The following is a 26,035-nucleotide window of genomic DNA, read 5'->3' as shown; positions in this document are numbered from 1 at the left end:
TTTTGAAGTCTGCTGAGTAACTGAGTGCTTTCTAGGAAATACCCAGGAAGGCATAAACCTTGATAATGTAGAGAAATTTGGGAGGTATGTCCTTTTGAGAAGGGAGGAGGAACCGTGTGTGTGTGTGTGTGTGTGTGTGTGTGTGTGTGTGTGTGTGTAACATCTCTAGCCTGAAGTGAGTGGCCAGAATCTCAGACTTCAAAAGTAAGATGCAGGCTCAAGTCAAAAGATAATAGTTAGGAGGAGGACTAAAGTCTAAAGTCCTGGAAGCATTGCCTCTTTAATTGAAGAAAGTAAAAATCCACACCCTCAAAAGAAGCTGCTGACTTAAAATGGATTCACAGAACAGGAATCTGCAAACTTGAGAATTAAAGTGACAAGTGCAGGTAGAATGTGGTTTGCACGGATTCTATAAAAAAGAGCAGTGTTCTGAGAAGAAGACCATGTCAGCGTTTGTTAAGCACTGCCCTGGGAGGGGACCTTGGAGGTTCGGATTTTAGGGGTCAAACGGATTCCTTACTGGGATATAGTGCCTTTTAGAAATGCTTTAGGAATATCCAGCTGGCTCTGGTCTAACCATGAGCCAGACTCATAACCTTGCAGACTTCTCATTTTCTCTGTTTGGTCCTCCCCACATAGATGCAGGTAAGCTGAGTGCACCGTCAGTTCTGATTGGGTGCCTGGTCAGACCTCTGCGCAATGAGGGAATTAAGCTTCTAAAGCTGTGCTTCTGAAGTTCTGACCTTGGGCTCCTCAGTGACCAGAATGTAGCCTGGCCAGACTTTACCTTTGGTTTTTTGGATGTCTTGGCTGGGAGAGAGAAAGGGTGATGGGTCAAGAGTGTGACTTCTCTGTTGTGATGGGGATAGTTGTTCCTAGGAATAGAAGGAAGAAAGAGATAAGAATAAGTAATTAATGAGACCTTCATGGCCCAGGTCAGAATGGAGGTTGGCATCCTGGGTGGCATGCCCACTTTTGGAATTTGGGAATTGAACAGAAAGAAGATAGAATGACTGCAGCTGGGAATTTTGATCTCAAATCCAAATGGGTCATTAGGTCTGCCTCCATACAAGCTGATCACCTTGGGTCTTTGGGTCTGTGGCACTGGCCAACAGCTGCTTGGGGTATCTTCCTGGCTGTGTTGTCAGTTTTGTGTGCGTGCGTGCACGTGTGCTCATTTTTTAGGGTTTATAGGCATCTTTTGGTTCTCTCTTTAATGTGCTAGTCCCGTCCCTGAGTTGGTGGCCACTTGGAAAACTCACGTGCTGATGTCTACCCCTTAACATGGAAATAAAGGTCCAGTTCCAAGGAAACAGCTCCCCTGGCCCATGTACCCAACGTGACCCACCAAGGCTATTGATGAAGGGTTTTTAGTCACTCCATGGGAGGTTCCATGTCCATATACATCTTCCCAAATTCAGGGAGGTGGAGAGAATTGCGTGACCTGTCTTTAAGAAGGCAAGAGGGTGCTCAGGAGTGGTGTGGGAATCTGGGTTGGAGGATGAAAGACTGGATAATTGAAAGAAGAGATGAAAGTGTTGGGAATGTGGGTGGGAGAAGAGGGTTGTTTAGACCGCCATGAGAGGTGTCTGGGACCTGCTAATAGCCCTCTCTGTTTGCGTTTGAGGTCTTCCCTCCCTCTCCCACCCCCATAAGCTGGCCTAAACTACCCTGTGCACACCTGGAAAAGGTAAACTTCCTTTTCAGGTGGGGCTGTGAGGTGCAGTCATAATTTTTCATTATCGTTGTTGGCAAGACGCTCAAGAGATCAATTAGTCTCTCCGTGCAGCTCCTGGAGGCTTGTTTGGGATATGCTTCCTCTGGAAGAGGTTAGTTTTAATGATGCTAATATTATGAAGAAACCTGACATTAGGAGACTCTCAGGAGGGGGTGTGCAGGAGCAGGGTGGCTGCAGAAGGCAGCCACACGCCGAGCCCTGCGTTTCCTGTTTGCTGTGTTCTGAAGAGAGCAGCTGATTCCAGCACCCCGTGAGTAAGCCTCGGTGCGCACCCCCCCGCCTCTCCCTCAGTGCGTGTTAAGGCCCAGACATTCCTCACTGTGATGAGAATATCACCCTCTGGAGGCTGATACCCAGACATGCTGGCAGTTTCCAAATGGTGAAACAGTGCTAGCTTCTGTGTCTGCAAAGCTCAGAAAGGCAACCCTGAACTACGACAATGGACATTATATACAGAATCGTGCCTTCTGTTTGTTGTTTGTCCTTGTGCATGTGATGGCTGGCCCAAGCTGGTTGATCTGAGACTTGCATGAAAACATTACCTCATGAACTTTTTCAAGGGTGCGAGGTGAAAGCAGAAGCCAGAGGTTCTATCCTCCAAATCTATCTTTGGAATTCAAGAACTGAGAGGAAATAGCCAGTGAAAACACAAGCCGCTCCTTTTATCTGAAGTCCTCCACAACGGTGACTGCTTGGGTGGGAGGGGGGTGGCCGGCATCCTATTCTGCTTCCCCAGAGAACCTCTTGTCTCCAGGCATCTGTCAGGTGTCCTCTCTTAAAGGGTAGCCTTTCCACTCTCAGGACCTTTTCACCTATGGTCTCCCTCCATCCTTAAATAGTTCACTTAGAAGAACAGGAATGGTGTAAGGGAGAGAAAAAGAAGGAATGAAAAGACACTCTCTCTGTGGTAGGTAAGTGGTTGATGCTTCTTGGTATCTGACCCTTTTACAGATATTTTGCTTGCTAGTTCCTGGCTGGCCCTGTGCAGGTGGTGCTAATGCTTCTTCCTGAGCCGATAGGAAGACCCCCTGGTCCCATGGGCCTGGGAGGCCACGGATGGGGAACCACTGTGCACGGATGTGGAGAAGAGCATAGCCATGGGGAGTGATGCTCAGAGCATGGAAAACACTCTCTCATCTTTATTTTCTCCATCGTTTCATGTACTTTTTTCTATTTTTCTATTTTTGACACCAGATGAAGCCCAGTGCCTCCCTCTGCTTATTACATTGGCTGTAATGCTGATTTCCAATAAAAATGGTGGGCTTCCCTGGTGGCGCAGTGGTTGAGAGTCTGCCTGCTAATGCAGGGGACATGGGTTCGAGCCCTGGTCTGGGAAGATCCCACATGCCGCGGAGCAACTAGGCCCGTGAGCCACAGCTACTGAGCCTGCGCGTCTGGAGCCTGTGCTCCGCAATGAAAGGCAACGATAGAGGCCCGCGCACCGTGATGAAGAGTGGCCCCCACTTGCCGCAGCTAGAGGAAGCCCTCGCACAGAAACGAAGACCCAACACAGCCAAAAATAAATAAATAAATAATAATTTTTAAAAAAATGGTATGCTCATACCAGACTTCATCTTATTTTCCTTAAAAAAAGAGAAATTATTACCATATTTTTGACTTGATGAAACATCATGAATCCCATGATGTATGTTTCTCATTATGATGTTTAAACCATTGAAACGAATGCCTTTTGACTTATTTTTTATTATAGTAATTTTATTCATTTGTCTAGATCACACAGATCAATTAACCACATGGTGAAGTTAGGAACTGGCTGACAGGGGAGTTGGTGTTGTCTAAAGAATAAACCTAGGCTTTTCTATGCCAGACTAGCATTTCTTAGCTTATAATAATAGTGCTGGCTACTCTTGATTGATCTCAACCTGGGTCCTGGCTATGCACATTTCATGCAACATCACATTTAATCTTTACAGCAACTCCATGATGTAGGTACTGTTATCACCTTCATTCTCCTGATGGGAAAACAGAAGCTCAGATCATTTTTTTCCCATGGCTCTCAAGGCGGGGAGGGGTTGGCAAACTTTTTCTATAAAATATCAGAAAGTAAATATTTTAGGTTTTTGTGGCTCTACTATCTCTGTCACAACTACTCAGCTGTTATAGTGCTAGAGAAGACAAAAGATACAAAAACGAGGGTAGCTGTGTTCCAATAAAGCCTTATTTATTGACTCTGATATTTGAATTTCACATAATTCTCTCAGGTCATGAAATAATATCATTCTTTTGATTTTTTTCCCCAACCGTTAAATATATTAAAATACTTTTCACTTGCAGGCTATACAAAAACAGGTAGTGGGCTGGATTTGCTGATTCCGGTGTAGATGACAAGAGTATGCAGAGAAGGAGGGGTGGGTTAGGATGAAGTGGTAGGAGGGATACTCCTGCCAGAGGGCACAGTATGTGTGCCCGTTGCAGGGAGCATGAAGTATTTGAGGAACTGCAAGAAATCCAAGTGTGGCTTGGTATAGGGTAGGAGGCAAGATGAGAGGAGACAGCAGGGCTCAAGCCATGACCTTGTAAGACATTTTAAGGATTTTGGACTTTGTCCTTGGAGCAATGGGAAGCCACTTAAAATTACTAAGCAAAAGAGTGACAAGGGCAATTTGTCTTTTTAAAAGATCTTTGCCTGATGTGTGGAGAATGGATTGCAACGGATCTGTAAGAGTAGAAGCAGAAAAAACAAGAGGCTCAAGAAGTGGGCCAGGTGGGTGATGATGGTGTCAATTAGTGACTGTAGCCAGAACCACTTCCTTCCAACAACAGGAAGTCAGGATGGTCGGTTTTGCAGATGAGGAAAATGTGGCTGGGAGAGCTGAGGTGTCTTCCCTGGCAACATAGCAAATGGAGGGAGAACAACGATGAAAACCCTCGTCTATTTCATGGTCGAGGGAAATCAACTCTTTTTCAAATACTAGAAATGCCAAAGAAGATATGGTGGTAATGATTTTATGTTATTTTTGTGCCGGTATTAGGAAGGTAACTGAATCCTTACTCAAAGGTCAGCTTTTCTTAAAATTTGTGTAGCTTTCTTTCCCAAAGGACAATTGGTACATTCTCTTCTACCTTTGGAGGAGTGATTTGCCTGTCTGGGCACTCAGAGTCACCCTCTAATTCTGATACTGGCACGCGTCTCTGGGTCAGAGCACACCATCTTTTGAACAATAAAATGTGAGGGGTTGGAGTCTGTTTCTGTGGGGTCCAGGACTGGCCTGGGGAAGAATGGAAGAAGGAAAGGTGAGACTCGTGCCTTGGGCCAGAGGGGTGGTGGTGATTTTGCCTCAGTTTCTCTGGGGGTTGTGCCCTAATGGCAGTGGTAGGTGGTACTGACCCATGGCAGGTGGGAGAAGGGGAGCTTCAGAAAGCTCTTGTGGAGTGGGATCCAGTGGTTATACTGCTCAGTGGATCTTGGTTTTGGCTGGTACTTTATTCAGATTTTCCCTTATATTACTGTTGTCACTTAGTGTTCTTTCCCCATTATTAGGGGAGGTCTCTGGAGTCCTGGTCTAACATCTCCTCCTAGCCCACAATGTATGGTGCCTCACATACAGCAGATGCTCAGTACTGAATATTGGCTCTGTGGACTTGTCGCCTTTGGTATCCATGCTGCACAGTACAACCTCGTCTCGCAAAGAAGTCACCATTTTTAAATCTCAAATTATAACAAACAAGACATTGGGACATCCTGAAAATAGGACAGATTTCAGGAGTTAGCAGTGACCAGGATTGGGGATTCCACTGAAGATCTTCTCCAATGATGTGACTTCTGTTGACCCCTTCTTTTTTCTTCACCCTTATTTCATTAGACATAGGTTGCATGTCTTTATTTTTGCATGGTAGGTGCCCAGTAGAGGTCTACTGAGCTTCTTCTCTTCTGATACTGATTTTATTTATTCTCTGTAGGCTCTGTATAGGTGGTGATAGGTGATGAGGCTGAAGTCGTGATCTCAGAGATTTTGATACACTCTCCCCCTCCTTACTTCCTTCTTTCATCAGTTATTGGAAGTTGGTTATGTGCCAGGCACTGGTTTAAGTTCTGGGGGAACAACCATGAAAGAAGACATGGCCTCTGGTTGCAAATAATACACACCAGTCTCGTGGAGAGATAAAAGGAAGTAATGGCCACTGGGAATGCAGGCAGCCAGGGAGGGCTGTCCCTGACCTGGTGGATAGGACCTTCCTGAGGCCGTTGCCTGCTGACCTCCTGAGCATGGTCAAGGACAATGTGGATGCGTTAACAGACTCTACACTTGCCTTTCTCCATTTCTGCAGGTGGAGATGTCTGCCCAGAGGTTAGTTTCTAACAGGACGTCCCAGCAATCTGCATCTAATTCTGATTACACCTGGGAATATGAGTATTATGAGATTGGACCAGTTTCCTTTGAAGGACTGAAGGCTCACAAATGTAAGTCGTGTGCAATTCCCCATTGTAAGCATGATGTGTGTTTGCTTTAACCTGTGAAATCCCCAGTGTTTACTTTTCCTGAACATCCTTTTTATAGAAATCTGTCCTCTACCCCCAAATCCCTGGAAAACACCCCCTCCAAATATAGGCTCACTGCTCAGGGATGTATAATATGATTGACGAAGAACTTGAAAGATTCCCTTAGTGGGGGAACATGAATCAATGTCACTTTCAAATTGAGATTTTAGAAAAATTAATGATGCTAGCTCTCTGAAACCATGTGAACATTTGGACCATCAAAAATGTGTACAGAAATAGAATTTGGAATTCTAATTTGAAGAACCTTCTCTTGTAACAGTCCGCAACGTCCTTTCAGCCCCGCTGGGTTTCTGGGGCTGTGGAAAGCAGTCTGTCTGTGTGTGTTCATAGTGATGGACCAGAATAGCCCGCAGTCATTCCCAGCTCTGTGTTATAGGCATGCATTGTGCTTTGTGTTATTGGAGTGATTAATGATCCAGCACAGAGCAAGGAAATATAACTCTATGAAAGGTTACCATCCACCTCCAGTCATAAGTGTCTGCTGACTGGCCAGCATGAAGCAGCTCAGTTTCCTTAAGCAGAGTTGACATAACAAGCAGAAAGTGCTGCCCACTACTGGGTCCTGTCGTGGTTACCCCATAAGTATTCCAGAGATGTTTGCTTGTTTCGGAATGAATGTCCGCAGCACCATAAAAATCGTAGGTTCTTTTTTTTTTTTTTTTAAACATCTTTATTGAAGTATAATTGCCTTACAATGGTGTGTTAGCTTCTGCTTTATAACAAAGTGAATCAGTTATACATATACAATATGTTCCCATATCTCTTCCCTCTTGCATCTCCCTCCCTCCCACCCTCCCCATCCCACCCCTCTAGGTGGTCACAAAGCACCGAGCTGATCTCCCTGTGCTAGCTGATCTCCCTGTGCTATGAGGCTGCTTCCCACTAGCTATCTATTTTACATTTGGTAGTGTATATATGTCCATGACACTCTCTTACCCTGTCACATCTCACCCCACCCCCTCCGCATATCCTCAAGTCCATTCTCTAGTAGGTCTGTGTCTTTATTCCCGTCTTGCCACTAGGTACTTCATGGCCTTTTTTTTTTTTTTTCCTTAGATTCCGTATATATGTGTTAGCATACTGTATTTGTTTTTCTCTTTCTGACTTACGTCACTCTGTATGACAGACTCTAACTCCATCCGGCTCAGATTAATGGAACATGCTAGGAAATACAAGAGAGACTAGAACTGAAGATGCAAATGTGGCAAAGGAAATGCTTTCACTTCTTTTGTGTTTCCTGGCCGCTGCCACTCTAAGCTGTCTTGGCATTCATGATTCCTCACTCCTACTTGCAAAGTGGGCTTTCTATTTTTTTCAGCTTCATTGAGGTATACTTGACAAATAAAATTGTAATATATTTAAAGTATACAAAGTGGTAATTTGATATATTTTATATATTGTGAAAAGATTCCCCCCATCAAGTTAATTAACACATCCATCACCTCAGGTATGTATTTGTTTGATTGTTTATTTGTTGGTGAGAACATTTAAGTTCTATTCTCTTGCAAATTTCAATTGTACAAAACAGTGTTATCAACTATACTTTCCATGTTATACATTAGATCCTTAGATCTTATTCATCTTATAGCTGACAGTTTATACTCTTTTACCAACCTCTCCTGATTTCCCCAATCCCCCAGCCCCTGGCAACCACTTTTCTACTCTCTGTTTCTATGAGTTCGACTTCTTCACTTTTTTTTAGAGTCTACATAAAAGTGATATCATGTGCTATTTGTCTTTCTCTGCCTCGTTTATTTCACTTCATATAATGCCCTCCAGTTTCACAAATGTTGTCATAAATGACAGTATTTCCTTCTTCTTAAAGGCCAAATAATACTCAAACATCTATCTATCATCTATCTATCTATAACATTTAATTAATCCATTCATCCATGAATAGACAGTTAAGTTGTTTCCATACCTTGGCTATTGTGAATAATGCTACAATGAACATGGGAGTATAGATATCCTCTTCAAGATAACGCTTTCATTTCCTTTGGATATATATCCAGAAATGGGAAAGCGGGATCATATGGTAGTTCTACTTCTAATTTCTTGAGGAAATTTCGTGCTGTTTTTCATAGTGGCTGCACCAGTTACATTCCTACCAACAATGCACAAGGGCTCCCTTTTCTCCGCATCCTCACCAACAGTTGTTATCTCTTGTCTTTTTGGTAACAGACATTCTAACAGTGGTGAGATGATATCTCTTTGAGGTTTTGAATTGCATTTTTCTAAAGATTAGCAATGTTGAGCACATTTTCATGTACCTGTTGACCATTTGGATATCTTCTTTGGAAAAATGTCTATTCAGGCCCTTTGCCCTTTTTTTTTTTTTTTTTTTTAATTTTTGGCTGTGTTGGGTCTTCGTTGCTGCACGTGGGCTTTTCTCTAGTTGCAGCGAGCGGGGGCCACCCCCCACTGCGGTGCGCAGGCCTCCTCATTGCGGTGGCTTCTCTTGTTGTGGAGCACGGGCTCCAGGCACACGGGCTTCAGTAGTCGTGGCTCGTGGGCTCTAGAGCACAGGCTCAGTAGTTGTGGTGCAGGGGCCTAGTTGCTCCGCGGCATGCGGGATCCTCCCAGATCAGGGCTCGAACCCGTGACCCCTGCATTGGCAGGCAGATTCCTAACCTCTGCACCACCAGGGAAGTCCCCCTTTGCCCATTTTTAAATTGCATTGTTTTTTTGCTATTGAGTTGTATGAGTTCCTTGTATATTTTGGATATTAACCCCTTACCAGATATGTGATTTGCAAATGTTTTCTCAAAGTCCATAATTTGCCTTTTCATTTTGTTGATGGTTTCCTTCTCCCTCGTGTTTATTTTTGCCTTTGTTCCCTTTGCTTTTGGTGTTAAATCCAAAAAATCATTACCAAGAGTGATGTCAAGGAGCTTACCCCTAAGCTCCTATTTTGAATTCTCACTAAGATCTGTTTCTGGAGATTTATCTTATTCTTTTGTTTGGAACACATTCCTCTATTTCGTCAGTCTCCTTGACTCTCTGTGTTGGTTTCTGTGCATTAGATAAAAGAGCCACCACTCCAGTCTTAGCAGAGTGGTCTTATATAGGAAATGAACCTTGTCATTCAGCCAGGCCTGAGATCTTAGTTTTCTCTCAAACTTGTATGATTGTTCAGGCAAACTTCTTTGTATTAGTAGCTCCTAGTAACTGAGGGTGTGTCAAGACCTGTCTGTGTCCGGAAGGAGAGGATTGTGGTCAGTGCCTAGATACAGTTTGATTAGAAGCAGAACCTCAGGCAGCAACTGCAGAGTAAATAGTTAAATTCTTTCCAGGGAGAAACTGGGAAATGGGCATTTTGTCTGCTCCTTCTGTGCTGAGCCTGGTGGAGAGCCATGGAAGGGTGCTCTCAGGCTTTTTAAGAACTACAGTCCTGTGGGACTCATGGCTATCAGAGCTAGGATATCAGGCAGTCCCTTGGGCAGCAGCTGCAAAAGCTGGGGCGCCAGACTTGTATAAAAGCTCCTTCCAGGGAGATACTGACAACTTGGTTTTTTATTATTGGAGTGGGCTAGAGGGAGAAGGCAGTGTTGGCTTCACTGGTCCCTGGGAAGGATCAAAGCTGGCCCCTAGATGCCTGATAATTTAGAAGTCTGGCCCTCAGGCATCATCTTCTAAAGTAAGCAGATAAACTCCTTTCAGAGAAAGACTGGGAAATGGGTGTTTTTGCCTGCTCCCCTGCACTGAGCCCTGGGGAGATAGTCATGTGCACGCTCATGAAGAACTGCTCCTTTGTTTGCTGTAACCTTGGATTCTCATGGACAGAAGCCCTGTCTGCTTTCAGAGCTAGATGTTTAGGAGGCTTGTCTCTCTAGTGGGAGTCTTTTTTTTTTTTTTTAATTGAGGTAAAATCAGTATATAACATTATGTAAGTTTCAGGTGTACAAAATTATATTTTAACATCTGTGTACACTACAAAGTGATCATCACCAAAGGTCTAGTTATCCACCATCACCATATAGTTGACCCCTTTTACCCATTTCACCTGTCCCCTAACTCCCCTCGCCTCTGATAACCACTGATCTGTCCTCTGTGTCTATCAATTTTTTGTTTGTTTTGTTTGTTTGTTTTAGATTCCACATATGAGTGAAATTATACAGTATTTGTCTTTCTGTGTCTATGTATTTCACTTAACATAATACCCTCAAGGTCTGTCTATATTGTCTCAAATGGCAGCATTGCATTCTTTTTTATGACTGAGTAATATTCCATTTTCTCTGTGTGTGTGTGTGTGCACCATCTTCTTTATCCATTCATCCATTGATGGACACTTAGGTTGTTTCCAAATCTTGGCTATTATAAATAATGCTGTGGATTGGTTCAAGGTGGCAGAGTAGAAGGATGTGCTCTCATTCCGTCTTGTGAGAGCACCGGAATCACAACTAACTGCTGAACAGTCATCGACAGGAAGATGCTGGAACTCACCAAAAAAGATACCCCACATCCAAAGACAAAGGGGAAACCACAATGAGATGGTAGGAGGGGCGCAATCACAATAAAATCAAATCCCATAACTGCTGGGTGGGTGACTCACAAACTGGAGAACACTTATACCTCAGAAGTCCACCCACTGGAGTGAAGGTTCTGAGCCCCACGTCAGGCTTCCCAACCTGGGTGTCTGGCAACGGGAGGAGGAATTCCTAGAGAATCAGACTTTGAAGGCTAGCGGGATTTGACTGCAGGACTTCAACAGGACTGGGGGAAACAGAGACTCCACTCTTGGAGGGCACACACAAAGTAGTGTGTTCATTGGGACCCAGGGGAAGGAGCAGTGACCCCATAGAGACTGAACCAGACCTACCTGCTAGTTTTGGGGGGTCTCCTGCAGAGGCGGGGGGTGGCTGCAGCTCACCATGAGGACAAGGACACAGGCAGCAGAAGTTCTGGGAAGTATTCCTTGGCATGAGTGCTCCCAGAGTCCGCCATTAGCCCCACCAAAGAGCCCAGGTAGGCTCCAGTGTTGGGTCGCCTCAGGCCAAACAACCAACAGGGAGGGAACCCAGCCCCACCCATCAGCAGACAAGTGGATTAAAGTTTTACTGAGCTCACCAGAGCAACAGCCAGCTCTACCCACCACCAGTCCCTCCCATCAGGAAACTTGCACAAGCTTCTTAGATAGCCTAATCCACCAGACGGCAGACAGCAGAAGCAAGAACTACAATCCTACAGCCTGTGGAACAAAAACCACATTCACAGAAAGAAAAGATGAAAAGACAGAGGGCTATGTACCAGATGAAGGTACAAGATAAAACCCCAGAAAAACAACTAAATGAAGCAGTGATACGCAACCTTCCAGAAAAAGAATTCCAAATAATGATAGTGAAGATGATCCAGGACCTCGGAAAAAGAATGGAGGCAAAGATCGAGAAGATGCAAGAAATGTTTAACAAAGACCTAGAAGAATTAAAGAACAAACAAACAGAGATGAACTATACAATAACTGAAATGAAAACTACACTAGAAGGAATCAATAGCAGAATAACTGAGGCAGAAGAACAGATAAGTGACCTGGAAGACAGAATAGTGGAATTCACTGCTGCAGAAGAGAATAAAGAAAAAAGAATGAAAAGAAATGAAGACAGCCTAAGAGACCTCTGGGACAACATTAAATGCAACAACATTTGCATTATAGGGGTCCCAGAAGGAGAAGAGAGAGAGAAAGGACCCAAGAAAATATTTGAAGAGATTATAGTCAAAAACTTCCCTAACCTGGGAAAGGAGATAGCCACCCAAGTCCAGGAAGCACAGAGAGTCCCACACAGGATAAACCCAAGGAGAAACACGCCAAGACACATAGTAATCAATGTGGCAAAAATTAAAAACAGAGAAAAATTATTGAAAGCAGCAAGGGAAAAATGACAAAAAACATACAAGGGAACTCCCATAAGGTTAACACCTGATTTCTCAGCAGAAACTCTACAAGCCAAAAGGGAGTGGCATGACATATTTAAAGCGATGAAAGGGAAGAACCTACAACCAAGATAACTCTCCCTGGCAAGGATCTCATTCAGATTCATTGGAGAAATCAAATTGCAGAGGAAGGAACACTCCCAAACTCATTCTATGAGGCCACCATCACCCTGATACCAAAACCAGACCAAGATACTACAAAAAAAGAAAATTACAGAATATCACTGATGAATATAGATGCAAAAATCCTCAACAAAATACTAGCAAACAGAATCCAGCAACACATTAAAGGATCATACACCATGATCAAGTAGGATTTATCCCAGGGATGCAAGGATTCTTCAATATACACAAATCAATCAATGTGATATACCATATTAACAAATTGAAGAAGAAAAACCATATGATCATCTCAATAGATGCAGAAAAAGCTTTTGACAAAATTCAACACCCATTTATGACAAAAACTCTCCAGAAAGTGGGCAAAGAGGGAAACTACCTCAACATATTAAAAGCCATATATGACAAACCCACAGCAAACATTATTCTCAATGGTGAAAAACTGAAAGCATTTCCTCTAAGATCAGGAACAAGACAAGCATGTCCACTCTCATCACTATTATTCAACAAAGTTTTGGAAGTCCTAGCCACGGCAGTCAGAGAAGAAAAAGAAATAAAAGGAATCCAAATTGGAAAAGAAGAAGTAAAACTGTCACTGTTTGCAGATGACATGATACCATACATAGAGAATCCTAAAGATGCCACTAGAAAACTACTAGAGCTAATCAGTGAATTTGGTAAAGTTGCAGGATACAAAATTAATGCACAGTAATCTCTTGCATTCCTATACACTAATGATGAAAAATCTGAAAGAGCCAAGGGGGGAAAGTGGCAGGGCGGGGCGGGGGGAAAGGTGGGATGAATTGGGAGATTGGGATTGACATATATACACCAATATGTATAAAATGGATAACTAATAAGAACCTGCTGTATAAAAAAATAAATAAAATTAAATTTTAAAAATAACGCTGCAATAAACGTAGGTGTTTATATATCTTTGCAAATTAGTGTTTTCATATTCTTCAGGTAAATACCTAGAAGTAGAATAGTTGGATCATACGGTAGTTCTATCTTAATTTTTTGAGGAATCTCCATACTATTTTGTATAGTGGCTGCACCAATTTACATTCCTACCAGTAGTGCTGAAGTGTTCCCTTTTCTTCTCATCCTCCCAAACACTTGTTATTTCTTGTCTTTTTGAGAGCCATTCTAACAGTTGTAAGGTGATATCTCATTGTGGTTTTGATTTACATTTCTCTAATAGTTAGTGATATTGAACATCTTTTCATGTGCCTTTTGGCCATCTGTATGTCTTCTTTGGAAAGATGTCTATTCAGATCCTCTGCCCATTTTTTAGTAGAGTTGTGTGTGTTTTTTGTTGTTGTATGTGTTCTCTATATTTTTTATATTAACTGCTTTTGCATATATGATTTACAGATTTCTCCCATTCAGTAGGCTGCCTTTTTGTTTTGATGATGGTTTCCTTCACTGTGCAGAAGCTTTTTAGTTTGATGTAGTCCCATTTATTTATTTTTGCTTTTGTTTCCCTGGCCTTTGGAGTCAGATCTCTAAAAAATCACTAAGAATGAGGTCAATAAGGTTACCACCTATGTTTTCTTCTAGAAATTTTATGGTTTCAGGTCTTATATTCAAGCCTTTAATCCATTTTGAGTTAATTTTTGTGTATAGTGTAAAAGAGTGATCTAGTTTCATTCTTTTGCATGTGGCTGTCCAGTTTTCCCAACACCATTTATTGAAGAGACTGTCCTTTCCCCATACTATGTCCTTGGCTCCACTGTCATAGATTAATTGTCCATATATATGTGGGTTTGTTTCTGGGCTCTCTCTTTTCTTCATTGATCTGTGTGTCTGTTTTTATGCCAATATCATACTGTTGTGATACTATAGCTTTGTAGTATATTTTGAAATCAGTCTGTCTGCTTTAATGTGTCGTTTAAGCCCAATGTTTCTTTATTGATTTTCTGTTTGAATGATGTATCCATTGATGTAAGTGGGGTGTTAAAGTCCCCTACTGTTAGCTTGTTGCTGTTAATTTCGCTCCTTAGGCCTGTTAATATTTGCTTTATGTATTGTGGAGCTCCTATATTGGGTGCATATGTATTTTTTAGGTGTTATATCTTCTTGCTGCATTGACCCCTTTATCATTATATATATATATCCTCTTTGTCTTTTATTACATTCTTTGTTTTAAAGTCTATTTTGTATGATACGAGTATAGCTACACCAGCTTTCTTTTAGTTTCCATTTGCATGGACTATCTTTCCCCATCCTTTCACTTTTAATTTGTGTGTGTCCTTACTTCTGAAGTGGATCTCTTGTAGACAGCATCCAGATGGGTCTTGTTTTTTTATCCATTCAGTCACTCTGTGTCTTTTGATTGGACAATTAAGTCCACTTACGTTTAAAGTAATTACTGATAGATATGTACTTATTGCCATTTTGTTAATTATTTTCTGATTGTTTTTGTAGTTCCTCTCTGTTTCTTTTTCTCTTTCTCTCTTCCCTTGTGGTTTCATGGCTGTCTTTAGTGTTATGTTTAGGTTAATTCCTCTTTCTTTTGTGTATTTACTATAAGTTTTTGTTTGTGGCTACCGTGGTTTACATATGACACCCTATGCATATAATGGTCTGTTTTAGGTTGATAACAACTTAAATTTGAACACATTCCAGAAGGTTACTTTTTATTTTTACTCCCTCCCTCATGTTTTATATTTTTGATGACATCTTTTACATTTTTTATTTTATGCATATTTTAACTAATTATTTTAGTTTTAGTTAATTTTTTGTCTTTTAATCTTGATTCTTGCTTTATAAGTGATTGATCTATTACCTTTACTATTGATTTACCTTTTCTAGTGAGATTTTCACTGAGGTATGTTTTTATGTTATTAATCAGTGCCATTTCTTTTTAGCTTAAAGAAGTCTCTTTAACATTTTTTGTAAGTCCAGTTTAATGGTGATGAACTCCTCTAGGTTTTGCTTATCTGGGAAACTCTTAATCTCTTCAATTCTGAATGATAACCTTGTCGGGTAGAGAATTTTTGGTTGGAATTTTTTCCTTTCAGCCCTTTGAATATGTCATGCCACTCCCTTCACCTGCTAAGTTTCTGCTGAAAAATTTACTGATAGCCTTATGGAGTTTCTCTTGTATATGTAAAGTTTTTTTTGCTTTTTGTTTTGTTTTAGCTACTTTTAAGATTCTCTCTTTATCTTTGCCTTTTATCATTTTAATTATGATGTGTCTTGGTGTGGATCTCTTTGGGTTCATCTTATTTGGAACTCTCTAGACTTACTGGACCTGGATGTCTATTTCCTTCTTCAGACTAGGAAAGTTTTCAGCTAATATTTCTTCAGATAAGCTTTCTGGCCCTTTCTCCTCCTTTTGGGACCCCTATAATGTGAATGTTATTCTGCTTGACATTGTTCCAAAGGTCCCTTGAGATATCTTTACTTTTTAAAATTCTTTTTTTGTTTTTGCTCCTGTGTCTTAGTGAGTTCCATTGCTTTGTCTTCCTGGTCTGTTCTGCTTCATCCAGTCTGCTGTTGAACCCCTCTAGTTTATTTTTCAGTTCAGTTATTATATTCTTCAGCTCTTTAACTTCTGTTTAGTACTTTCTTATATTTTCTCTTTCTTTGTTTAAGCTCTTACTGTGTTCCTCCATTCTTCTTCCAAGTTCAGTGAGCATCTTTATGACCATTACTTTGAACTCTTTATCAGGTGGATTGCTTATCTCCATTTCATTAAGGTCTTTTTCTGAGGTTTTGTCTTGTTCTTTCATTTGGGACATATTCCTCTGTCTCCTCATTTTGAGTAACTCTCTGTGTTTGTTTCTGTGTATTGGGCCAAAAAGCTGCCTCCTCCAGTCTTGAAGGAGTGGCCTTGTGTAGGAAGTCCTGTGGGGCCCAGATGCCCTGGCCACTAGAGCTGGGCACTCAAGGGGCATCCCCTGTATGGGCTGCATGTGCCAGCCTGCTGCAGTGCAGGGGTGGGCAGGGGTCTTGCCCAACCCAGCTGTGGCACGGGGTGGGTGGAGCTCTCAGTGGGGCACACCTACTGGCACTAGCAGGTTAGAGGGAGACTTCCAAAATGGCACCCACCAGTGCTGGCGTTAGCAAGGTAGGATGAAATCACAAGAATGGCATCTGCCAGTGTGTCCATCACCAGAAAGAGTCCCAGCAGGTTCCTGCCTTTCCAGCAGATGCTTGAAGATTAGTTAATGGGTCTCCTTCATGAATAGTCCAGGTGCTTTTCAAATGGGTGTTTCTGTGCTGGATTCTGGGGCAAGGGAGTCTGTGAGCCCTTTAAAAAGCAGGTTCTCCATTCCCTACAGATCTATGTTTTTCCCGGACGTAATCCCCATTGGTTTTCAAAGCCAGGCATTTTGGGGGCTTGTCTCTCCTATGCAGGATCTAAGATTTGGGGTGCTTGCTATAGAGCACAGACCCCCTCACTCCTTAGAGAAAAGTTCTGTATTTTTGAGATCCCTCCCAACTGTGGGTCGCTGCACCTAGGGTGGAGATTTTTTTTTTTGGTGAGACTGTGTTTCTGCATCTCCTAACTGTCTCAGTGCTGTCTTTTTATCCTTTGCTGTGGAGGCTCTGTTTGTCCAGTTTTCAGGTCTTTTTTAGAAGGAAGTATTCCCTATGTAGTTGTAGATTTGTTGTGTCCGTGGGAGGAGGTGAATTCAGGAACTTCCTACACCACCATCTTGAACTGCCTCCAGTGGGGCTCTAGATGTGTGGTCCAAACCCTTCCTCAGGGAGAATGTGGGAGTTGGGGGTTACCTCAGATAGCTCTGTTGCTGTGCTGGGGGTGGAGTTAATGGCAAGAATGTGTCTCGTCAGGGTGTGAAATCACCCCGTTGTGTCTCTTACCTTTCCTACTCATTTGGATGTGAGTAGGAAATCATTTGTCAGATGTGTAGGAGTTGCTCAGCTAGTTTCTGGATCTCTTTCAGAGGGAATTGCTCCATATGTAGCTGTATATTCCGTGTGTCTGTGGGAGGACAGGAGCTCAGGAGCCTCCTGAGTCTCCATCGTGGTCAACTCCCAATTCCAGCTAATTAAGTGCTTAGCCTTTGTTCCTACTCCCTCATTGCAGGAAGGACCACAAGAGCCAGGGCTTCATGTATAGGTCCTGAGGGCATGGATGCTAGTGATTGCTGATGGCTGTGGCAGAGCATCTGGCTGGACAATTAGAGGGACAGGAGCAGTGATACCCTGGCTAGTTCCTGCCCTCTGGTCTCCAGCGATGGGACTGTAAAGGGCTTCAAAGTTACTAATTTCCTGGATCAAGAGCTTTCTATTTTTGTTCCTTAAAAATCATTAACTAAACCACATATCCTTTACCCCTGAAGTGAATAATAATAATTAAATGCTTTTGCTCATCCCTGTATTGATGTCTTCTCAGTACTTCTTTGTGGAAGTAAAAAAATAAATAAATAAAGTACATGGAATCCATTAGGATGTGCTGTCATCAATTATCTGATGGAGGGCTGTTGCCGTCAGGGTGTGAAATCACCCCCTTTAACTTACTTTGATTCTTTAATCTGTTATTTTCTGGGAAAATCTGTAGGTAAGGATACTTGCTGTTAAGAATTTTAGTGGAAATCAAAATGACTGGGCAAATTGCCATATATTTCCCTGTAATCTAAGCTTTTACAGCTTGGTGACACAGATTTTATTTTTGTGTCATTTTGCTCCTGTCTCTTTTTCTTAGTTTAAGGGGCAGAGAAAACAGCTTGCTGCTGTAGTTTTGGTTGGTGCATTTCCAGAAACAGTTGAAAATCTCTTTGGGGCATATTACATTTAGAAATGATTATAGCTGGAAAAAATTCCTGCAAAATGTGGGGAGAAGTATGATACACTACATACTTACTTTACTTACTATATCATTAATAAGGTGTGCTTTTGTTTTAACATTCCCATTAGGAAAAAACAAAAATTCCTGGGTGGGTCCTTACTGTTTTGATTAAGAGATCTGATTAAAGTAGAGGCCCTTAGCTTCAGGAACAAACCCCAAGACATACAGGAAAGTAAGTCAACTATGTACTGTGTACCTTGGTATAGTCTCTTCCACTTTAAAATGCTGTAATTCTGGCCTTCAAGTGTGTCTCCTTGTTTGGCTGAGCAAAATTCAAAGCCAGTTAGGTGCAGTTTCAAAAGAATAAAAGCGAGTCATTTCAATGGGAAGAACTTATGAAGATAGTAATGATCATAGCAATTACCTTCATTTATTTTACCTGTAATGGATCTTCATAGCAGCAATAGCTACATCTCTAGTTAGACTAAGTTCTCCTGCCTGCTGAAATTAAGATTCCTACCTCCAAAGGGTCTTTCATCTGAGAAACAACCTCTGATGGTCATTGTAAATTCTCCTTTTGCCTTCAGTTTTGGATCTGGTATTAAACCTTGTAACTATCAGAAGTGGACATATATCTGACATACACTGGGTACCAGCAGAATGGACATTCATTCATTCATTCATTCTGCACGTATTTGTTGAGTACCTGTTATCTGCAGCACTATTTTAAGCACTGGAGATACAACAGTGAACAGAAAAGACAAAACACTTTCTCTTATGGATCTTGCATTTTACTGGGAGAGAGAGATAATAAGTAAGTTAAATAGACGAACTATGCCAGATGGTGATAAAAGATAAAGTAGGGAAAGGAGATGTGGAGAGTCGAGGTGAAAGTATAGCTAGAATGGCCATGGAAGACCTTCCTGAGAAGGAGAAATATGATAAAAGACCTGAAGGAAGTGAGAGATTGAGCTATAAGATACCTTGGGAAGAACATTCCAGAAAGTGCTCCATGGCAAGAACAAAATGGAACACACAAGGAACAATGAGGAGGTCAGCCTGGTGCCAGAGGGGTGAATAAGAGGCAGAACATCAGGAGACAAAGTCAGGTGATGGGGAAGAGGGCACTGGGGCCTTAGAGGTCAAGCTAAGGACTTATGACTTATGACATTTTCTCTGAGAAGTCATTTGAGGGTTTGGAGCAGAAACGTGGTACCTAGCTTGGGTTTCAGTAAGATCACTCTGCAGCTGGGGAAGGAAGGGGATGAGATTGGAAGCAGAGACCAGGCAGGGGGCTATTGCAGAAATCCAGGCAGCTGCTGAGGTGACTTGGACCATGGTGGGGGCAGTGGAGTGGTAAGAAGTACATATACTCTGGATCTTTTTGAAGATAGATCTGACAGGATTTGTCAATGGATTGGCAGTAGGGTATAGCAATTGGCAGTAGGGTGCAAGAGAAAGAGAAGGGCCAAGGATGATTTGAAACTTGTGATCTGGGTAACCGGCAGGATGAATTGCCATTGACTGAGATGGGGAAGACTGGGAGAAACAGCACCATCAGCTCACTTTTGGACTTGTTCAATTGAGCCCCTTCAGACCTCCAAGAGGACATGAGGGGAGAGGTAGGTGTACAGTGAAGGTTTAAATTTGAGAGTCATCAGCATGTTCAAACCCAAGAGGCTGGTTGAATGAGTATTGATTAGAAAACTAAAGAGGTCCCAGAATTGAGCCCTGGGACACACTAGCATTTAGAAATTGGGGGATGTTCAGAAGAAAGCAGCAAAGGAGCCTGAATGGAATTTATAGAAAGGTAAGAAGAAAATTGTGTGATTGTGGTTTCCTGGAGGCCAAGTGAAGGAAGGGTTTCAAAGATGAGACCATGGAATGTGTCACATGCTGCTATTATGGTCAAGTAAGTTGAGGGCTGAGACTTGATTCTTGGATTTACAGTGTAGAAATTACTGGCAATGACCTTAAAAGCAGTTTCAGTGGAGTGTTAGGAGTAAAAACTGCTAGAATTGGTTCAAAAAAAAATGAGAGGAGAGGAACTGGAGACAGTATGTACAGACAGATCTCTCAAGAATTGTGTTATAAATTTAGGGAGGGAAAGAAATGGGGCATTTATGAAGGGCTTGGCTAGGTGAGACATGGTTTTTTAGAAAAGCAGAAGCAAAAGCCTGTGAGTCGATGAGTTTACATTTTAGCAGGACCGCTCTGGCAGCTGTGTGGAGATGAGACTGAAGGAGCATCCTCTGATTCTGAGTCATCAGTGGTGGCCAGTCTGTACTTTTGTCATGTGCCAACTTGCAGATAATGCCAGATACATGCATGGATGAGTCAGCAGGAAGCTGGCTCATCAAGATAGGAAACAGAGCTAGAGCTAGTGAAGGCTTGGAGTAAGACGTGTGATCGGGAGCACAGTAGAGACAAATACTAGAACGCCACTGTCGGCTCCTTGCCAGGAATTCATACCACAGAACTAACCCTAACACTGTAGGAACCAGAAGTGGTGTGAAGACAGTGCTGGCTCTGGTGTCCTGAACCCTCTCTTTCAAATAAAGCATTAACCCTCATTTTTCATACAACCACGAGATGGAAAGGTCACAATTTATTCTTTTTTTTTTTTTTTTAATTTTATTTTAGGGACTTCCCTGACAGTCCAGTGGTTAAGGCTCCACCTTCCAATACAGGGGGCGTGGGTTCAATCCCTGGTCAGGGAGCTAACATCCCACATGCTGCATGCTGCAGCCAAAAATTTAGAAAAAATAATAAATAAATAAATTAATTAATTAAATAAAAAATTTATTTTATATTGGACTATAGTTGATTTACAATGTTGTGTTAGTTTCAGGTGTACAGCAAACTGATTCAGTTATACATATACATATATCTATTCTTTTTCAAAATCTTTTCCCATTTAGGTTATTACAAGATATTGAGCAGAGTTCCCTGTGCTATACAGTAGGTCCTTGTTGGTTGTCTATTTTATATATAGTAGTGTGTATATGTTAATCACAAACTCCCAATTTATCCCTCCCCCCATCCTTTCCCCTTTGGTAACCATAATTTTGTTTTCTAAGTCTGTGAGTCTGTTTCTGTTTTGTAAATAAGTTCATTTGTATCATTACTTTAGATTCCACATGTAAGTGATATCATGTCATATTTGTTTTTCTCTGACTTACTTCACTTAATATGATCATCTCTAGGTCCATCCATGGTGCTGCAAATGGCATTATTTCATTCTTTTTTTTATGGCTGAGTAGTATTCCATTGTATATATATATATACCACATCTTCTTTATCCATCCCTCTGTCGATGGACATTTAGGTTGCTTCCACGTCTTGGCTATCGTAAAAAGCGATGCAGTGAACATTGGGGTGCACGTATCCTTTCGAACCATGGTTTTCTCTGGATATATGCCCAGGAGTGGGATTAGTGGATCATATGGTGATTCTATTTTTGGTTCCATACTGTTCTCCATAGTGGCTGCACTAATTTACATTCCCACCAACAGTGTAGGAGGGTTCCCTTTTCTCCACATCCTCTCCAGTATGTATTGTTTGTAGACTTTTTGATGATGGCCATTCTGCCTGGTGTGAGGGGTGGAGGGGAGGGGAAAAGGGATGGGATAGTTGCTCTCGTCCTCCCCTATGGTGGAAAACATGGAGAAACAGATCATACCAGTGAAAACCGTGCAGCTTTCAGCTTTCAGCTCTGTTTCATTCCATTCATTAGAGGTCAGGCTAAGGGAAAGTCATTTTATTGTGACACATCCTATTTGGAATTCCTCTGGGCAATTTGCTCTACCCTCTTACTATAATGTTCTCCAAGTAGCTCAGTCTCTAGACAGGACAGAAGTAGCTGTTCGGCTCTATTAGAACCCCCTGTGGAAGGCTTTCTTGGCTTCCTTAATGAACTGGGCTCCTTGGAGCCTCACTCACTCTATGTAAACCTCTCTTCTGACTTCCTTCCAAGAAAGGGTGCTTTGGGGAAGACCAGAGGCTGTGCATTCCTCCTTTTACTGCAATACTCAACGTCCGTGAAACTTGGCATATAAATAAAACTTCAAGAGAGTTTGGTTATTCCTGGGATGAGATGGAGATCTCTGATATTCTCTGAAGGGGGCTCAGGGTGAGAAAGTGCCCTGGGATTGGGCCATGTGACAGAGGATGAGGTGGAGGAGAATTAATGGAAATAATCTGAGGAAGCAGAATTTCCTTTGGAGAAGAATGTGAATAAGCAAAGCTGCTTACAGCATACTGTGATGAGAAACGTGGATACCACATTATCAAGAAAACATCTGAAAATGCCATTGGATCATGGGGATTTTCAAATTCTAACCAAAGCTCTCCTCATTCCCACTCTGTTCCCTCATGACTTTGCTGAGGGCTGAGACCCTCCCGGGTCCCACGTTACTGTTGCTTTTTGATCCGCTCCCTGTGTCACTAGAAGGATGGGGACAAGGGACTAGGCTGGGTCAAAGGCACCCTCCTCTGTCCCCGCGCACTCTGGGATAGGGGACTAGGGGACTTATAGCGATCCAGCCACCACTGGCGGTGTGAAAGCTGTCCTCATGAGAACCCCTTCCTAGTAAACAGAGTTGAAAATGAATCAACACGACTAGATTAAATTCTCAACTGAGGATTTTATAATTCTGGTGGGTCATTGTAGAATTTGCTGTTGCTATGCAGGCAGTTGATGAAGTGTAGGGTATTGAGCTGTCGTTTGTCTGCACAATGATGCTTCGCAGTCTGTGGCCCCATAACTGAGATGCTATTGTTACATGTTGCGCTTGTGCACATGCGTTGTTTTGGTACTTGTCCTTATGTCTTGTTTAGGCCTCATTTCCATTAGATTGTAAGGCAAAATCTACAATTCCTGTTTCTTTGGCACTCTTAACCCCGGGAAAGATAAATTAGTTTTGCATCCAGAGTGCTGAATAAATGTTGTTGAATAGAAGTTGTTAACCTCTAGGCTACAGTATATGTAGAATGAAAGTATGAATTATGTGAAGTAAATTACTAATCTGATTTCTTCATGTTAGAGTGCTATATACTTATAATTTAGTTAGAATAATGCTTTGTATTTAAACACATTTAGTATATAAGTTCTGTTCACGTTTTTTTTTTTTTAATTGCTAAGTATCCTCATTGTATTGCCACATAGGTAAACTTCTTAGAATAGACCAGAAAATGTAAAATAATTCAACTCTGGGGGCTTCCCTGGTGGTGCAGTGGTTGAGAGTCTGCCTGCCAATGCAGGGGACACGGGTTCGAGCCCTGGTCTGGGAAGATCCCACATGCCGCGGAGCAACTGGGCCCGTGAGCCACAACTACTGAGCCTGCGCGTCTGGAGCCTGTGCTCCGCAACAAGAGAGGCCGCGATAGTGAAAGGCCCGGCACCGCGATGAAGAGTGGTCCCCGCTCGCCGCAACTGGAGAAAGCCCACGCACAGAAACGAAGACCCAACACACCCATAAATAAATAAATAATTTTAAAAATAATAATAATAATTCAACTCTGTTGCCTCTCCCAGACTTAAGACCCTATTAGGAATGTACCAGGTTCTGGTAGACAGCCTGGGCTCATCCCCATCCGAGAGACATACGCTAGTGACTATTACCCATGATAGGATCAAGGAGAGACCCATGTAGAGAAGCACAGACAAAAATGTCATGGGGTTCACAGGAGGGAGCAAGTACATCAGTTGGGGAGATTAGGCTTTGTGAAGGAGATGGTGTAAGGAATGGGCTTTGAAGGATAGATAGACTGTCATTAGCTCCAGCCTGGGGACAGTTGTTCCAGCTGGTGAAGGTACGGGCCCCTGAAAAGGTGTGGGTATTAGGAAGCTGTGCCTAAGAGTTCAGATAAGTACAGGGATACAATGTCCCCTAGTCCACTTGGAAACATGAGTTTTAAAGTAGGGGTAAACTGGGAGAAAATGATCATCTGAACAATAATAGCCTGCAAATGTGGGCTACCTTTTTCTCAGATGCCAGACGTTGTACAAGTTCTTTGTACACGGAATCTCTTCTAATCTGAAAAAGGTCAGGTCTGTTTTTGTTGAAGGGTTTTTCATAAAAAAGCAATATTATCAGAGCTATGATAAAGCAGATTTGTACAGAGATGAGGCACAGGGAAAGGCCGAAGGCAGGAAGAGCTCTCAGGAGGCCATTTGTATGTTCTCTGCAAGATGTAATGAAGAGCTGAGTTATGCCAGCAGGAGCATGTGTGAAAATACAAAATTGGGTTGGTTTGAATCAGAAGTCATTTTAAACTTCATATTGCAGTTTCTGCTAAAAATTGGATTTTCTAACTCAAAACACTTCAGTGGAATCTTGAGGACCTAGACAGCCCATTTTCTGTCTCAGATTCCTCCAGTGGGATGTGGAAACCAAGAGTCTGGAGGGCTGACATCTCTTAGTGGTAACTGAGACAGAAATCCGGAGGCAGACTCTTCCCCCATCCCTACATCTTTCCTGTCTCCTGGTGACTGATGGGTCAAGATTGTCTCAGAAGATTGTCGACGTCTTTTCTCTTTTCATGTATCAAAAAGCACAGGTTCCTCAATTATTTAAGTTTTATGCTGCTATGAAATACTAATCCCAGTATTAACTGTCTTGCAGATTCCATTGTGATTGGATTTTGGGTTGGCCTCGCGGTCTTTGTGATTTTCATGTTTTTTGTGCTGACTCTGCTGACCAAGACAGGAGCCCCACACCAAGAGTAAGTTTGGGCTGTTGCTAAATGTCCGTTAAACTCCACAGGGACCAGAAGAAACAGAAATAGGATCCGGGGCTGGGGTTGCTTCCAGTGGGTGGAAAGATGGGCCTGGTTATGGATGTGCTGTCTGGACCCAGTGCCTGTTGTGTGGGACCTGCCTTCCTCCTGGTACTTGGCCTCTTGCCTCTGGGGCTCATTTTCAAGTGAACCCTTGTGCACCTGGGTTTCTTGGCCCTTTCCAGTAGTCTAACTGCTGATCCAGCCTCAATTTTTATTTTGAAAGGATTATTAATTGGGATGTATTTTCTCCTCATTCCCAAAAGAATTTAGATGACTCGCCAGACTGAAAACAGTGAAAAAAGACAATAGCAAAAATAGGATGAAAACTAGCTTAGAAAACGTTTTGAGGAACAGAGAAATAGTTGTTACTGGATACACGACTGAATTAATTATTAACGATAGTCACTGAATTCAGCATTAAGTTTCCTTGAAACAAAATAAAACAGAAACATTAAGGATTATATAATTTTCATGGCGTGGTAAAGAACATCCATGTTGGGCTTTGAATTTATGGAGGAAATGATTACATGGATGCTTAAAGAACGCTGAGTAATGTCACAATGTATTTGGTCAGTTATGGTTTGCAAAACACTCAGAAATGTTTTAGAGGGTTTTCTTTTATCCCAACTCTTGCAAAAAAGGGAAAAATAATAACTTATGTTGGATACCTTATCAGTCAATCCCAGCAAGCAACAGATAGCACACTCAAATTAGATAATTAGAAGAGCTTTTTTTTTAATTTATTTTTTTATTGAAGTATAGTTGATTTACAATGTTGTGTTAATTTCTGCTGTACAGCAAAGTGACTCAGCTATACACATATATCCATTTTTTTAATATTCTTTTCCATAATGGTTTATCCCAGGATATTGAATATAGTTCCCTGTGCTATACAGTAGGACCTTGTTGTTTATCCAACCTATATGTAATAGTTTGCATCTACTAACCTAAAACTCTCAGCCCATCCCTCCCCGACTCTTGGCAACCACAAGTCGTATCTCTATGTCTGTGAGTCAGTTTCTGTTCTGTAGATAGGTTTATTTGTGTCATACTTTAGATTCCACATATAAGTGATATCATATGGTATTTGTCTTTCTCTTTCTGACTTACTTCACTTAGTATGATAATCTTTACGTCCATCCATGTTGTTGCAAATGGCATTATTTCATTCTTTTTTATG

General features: G+C 42.0%; 1 protein-coding gene across 3 annotated transcripts in view; it reads left to right on the top strand.

Moving 5' to 3' along the window:
• The window catches only part of MRAP2 (melanocortin 2 receptor accessory protein 2), a 46,824-nt gene that overhangs the window by 9,354 nt on the left and 11,435 nt on the right, over positions 1 to 26,035 (top strand). For all 3 annotated transcript variants that reach the window (XM_057527992.1, XM_057527993.1, XM_057527994.1), the window contains exons 2-3: positions 6,029 to 6,161; positions 24,699 to 24,798. In XM_057527992.1, coding sequence (XP_057383975.1) covers positions 6,035 to 6,161; positions 24,699 to 24,798 — 227 coding nt within the window. In that variant the 5' untranslated portion in view covers positions 6,029 to 6,034. The remainder of the gene's footprint in view (positions 1 to 6,028; positions 6,162 to 24,698; positions 24,799 to 26,035) is intronic.

This window comes from Balaenoptera acutorostrata, chromosome 14 (assembly GCF_949987535.1).
Source record: "Balaenoptera acutorostrata chromosome 14, mBalAcu1.1, whole genome shotgun sequence".
Classification (NCBI taxonomy): domain Eukaryota; kingdom Metazoa; phylum Chordata; class Mammalia; order Artiodactyla; family Balaenopteridae; genus Balaenoptera; species Balaenoptera acutorostrata.
Note: the sequence above shows the minus strand (reverse complement) of the source record. Positions and strands in the feature narration are given on the sequence as shown.